The 3,147-nt window shown below is 43.9% G+C and overlaps 1 protein-coding gene across 1 annotated transcript; it reads right to left on the bottom strand.

Moving 5' to 3' along the window:
- Positions 1–337: 337 nt before the first annotated feature.
- Positions 338–949, bottom strand: LOC121529866. Its single transcript, XM_041817868.1, has one exon. It carries the CDS (start codon positions 947–949, stop codon positions 338–340), a length of 612 nt encoding a protein of 203 aa, XP_041673802.1.
- Positions 950–3,147: the final 2,198 nt, after the last annotated feature.

Genomic DNA, 3,147 nt, shown 5'->3' with positions numbered 1-3,147 from the left:
CGCATAATTGCGCGTGTATGTGTAAGCATGCAAATTCCAGTATGTGTGACAAAGTGAGCGTAACAATTAAAGAGCGCAATTTGTACATACATATGTACCTTAAGAGTAGCAATTCAAGAGTAAACAAGTAAATTTACATATGTACATATGTTCCTTAAGAGTAGTAATTCGAGAGTAAACAAAGTAAACTTAAGCTTAAGCGTATTTATAAAAATGTATGCAACTATATGAGCAATTAATTAAGTTGTTATTGAATATATCTAAACAGTAGGAGTTGCAATGAAATGAAATGACTAAACATCGGCCGCGTTGAACGGCTGCAGGGCTTCAAGATTCCTCAATTGGTAATGATGTGATGAATAGAACGCTTATACACGCCAGATTTAGTTCTGACGACTGCCACTCGAACCTTTCCATCCGCGCCTTTGATCACCTCCTCGATGATTCCTAGCAGCCACTGCTGCGGCGGACTGTTGTCCTCGTGGACCACGACGATAGTTCCGATTTCGATGTTGTGGCTCTCGCTCAGCCACTTCTGCCGCTGCTGTAGACTCAGGACGTAATCGCGTTGCCAATCTACCCAAAACCGTTGCTTGATGGCGGATATCAGTTGCCATCTCTTGAGGTAGCTCAGTTTGTCGTCTGTTACTGGCTGACTGAACACGAATGGCAGCGCAACGAGCGTTGTCCCGACCAACAGATGGGCTGGGGTAACTGCTTCGCCATCGTTGGGGTTGGAGCTGTCCACGACCATGGGCCTCGAATTTAGAATGGCTTCTACCTCCACCAGCACGGTGTTCAGTTCGTCCTGCCGGAGCACTGCACTTCCCACGGCCTTGATCAATAATCCTTTGGCCGATTTTACGGCCGCCTCCCAGAGGCCGCCGAAATGCGGCGCTCGGAGCGGAATGAACGAAAAAGAGATTCCTCGGGTGGCAGCAAATGCCATTATGGCATCCTTGTTGGTAAAGAAGTGATCCTTGAAAGAAGCATCCGAGAGGCACCGACAAAATTGGTGGCATTGTCGCAGTAGATCTTCTGTGCCCGCACACGCCGGCCAACAAACCTAGACAAACACATAATAAATGATTTAGAAGTGAGGTCTGAAACAAGTTCTATGTGAACAGCCTTAGAGGCAAAGCAAACAAATATGGCAATATACATCTTTACAGCTGACTTCCCTCTAATTCCTAAGGTTACCAAGATTGGACCACAAAAGTCCACTCCACTGATCTCAAAGGGTCTATTGCCATGAAGACGATCAGCAGGTAAATTATTTATTTGGGTTGCCAAAACTGGCTTATAACGAAAGCAATGTACACACTTCCGTACAATGCTATTACAAGCTTGACGAGCGTTCACCAACCAAATTTCATGCCGAAGAATAGCCACCAAGGCACGTGGACCTGCATGACAATTTGAATGATGTAAATATTGTAGGTATAATTTAACGAAACGGCAATCTTTTGGCATGAGTAACGGGAATTTAGCATTGTGTGGCATAGGCGCTTTCAGCAAACGACTGCCAACTCTGAGCAGCCACCACAAATGCTTGCCAGCTTGATGAGGATACAAAAATGGATTAAGTTTCTGATAGGATGGTTGTAAAATCAAGGATTTTTGTAGCTTTGCAATTTCAGTTGCGAATTCGATTCGCTGCAACGCAGACACCACTGCTAAAAACGCCGAACGAAGTTCTTCTGCTGATGGCACGAGGGAAGTCTGCTTGAGCGATTTCCCATTAATAAATCGAAGCATGTATGACACGATGCGCAGAATTTTCAAATATGATGAAGACTTGTTAACCAGATCCATAAATGGATTCTTCAGTGCATCGGCCGCGATCAAGACTGTGGTATCTCTCCGCATCTCTAACACAGAGAGATCTATGGGGGGTTCCAGGTGGTGATTTACTGGCCAATAGGCTCGGTTTTCCTTTAAGAAGTTTGGGCCCGTAAACCAAATTGATTCCACGAGCTCACTACTTGAGCAGCCACGTGAAAGGATGTCCGCTGGATTCGCGCTGGTAGGCACATGACGCCAGACAGCTTGCGAAGTCAATTCTTGAATCTCTGCTACACGATTCGCAACAAATGTGTTCAGGTGTGATGGGTGCTTCTTAATCCAATACAGCACCACCTCAGAGTCCGACCACAAAAAGATGTCGTCCACTGGTGAGTTCAACATATCCCTAATTTCACTCCATAACTTTGCAAGTAAGTGAGCAACGCAGAGCTCCAAACGAGGCACCGACTTAGTTTTGAGAGGTGCTACTCTGGATTTCGCTGTGAGCAATCGTGTAAACGTTCTTTCCTGATGCTCCACTCTGACATAAATGCAGCAGCCGTATGCTCTCTTTGACGCATCGGCGAATCCGTGAATTTGATATTTCATATATCTTGCGATTCCAATATGACGAGGTATGCTGAGTGAATCTAGATGAAATCTAGAAAAGAATCTTGAAAAGCAATTAGTTACCGATTTGAATTGTTCAAGTAAATCTGTGGGCAATGCTTCATCCCAATCTAACTTATGCAGCCAGATTTCTTAAATAAGAATTTTAGCGCGAGTGACAATTGGACACAATAATCCAAGCGGGTCATATAAAAGTGCTACAAACGATAAAATAGACCTTTTAGTCGACACGAAATCGAGTGAAAGATGGTCTGCGGAGTATTTAAACACATCACTTTTGGGATTCCAAATTAAACCCAAAGTCTTGGTGTCATCTTGCGACCCAATTGGAGTGGACGCATCAGAAACTTGAAATGTGATTTCGATGCTAATTTATGCGATGTTGCGTGTATGTCACTCAAGTATTTCAGACACCGGATAGCCAAAAAAGGTGCTGACGCAGTGCCATATGTAACTGTATTTAATTGATAAATTTGCAATTGGTCGTTAGGGTTCTCTCTCCAGATGATTAATTGAAAACATCTCTGGGTCTCGTCAATTTCCACTTGACGGTACATCTTAGTGATGTCAGCAGTAATTGCGTAAGGATGTAAACGGAAACGAAGCAAAGTTGCATAGAGAGATGGTTGTATCGTTGGACCAACTATAAGAGTATCATTAAGCGATATTTGTGATGATGTTTTGCTTGACGCATCGAACACGACTCGCAACTTTGTTGAAGAGCTTTGCGGT

This window comes from Drosophila eugracilis, unplaced genomic scaffold, assembly GCF_018153835.1.
Source record: "Drosophila eugracilis isolate 14026-0451.02 unplaced genomic scaffold, ASM1815383v1 contig_2011, whole genome shotgun sequence".
Classification (NCBI taxonomy): domain Eukaryota; kingdom Metazoa; phylum Arthropoda; class Insecta; order Diptera; family Drosophilidae; genus Drosophila; species Drosophila eugracilis.
Note: the sequence above shows the minus strand (reverse complement) of the source record. Positions and strands in the feature narration are given on the sequence as shown.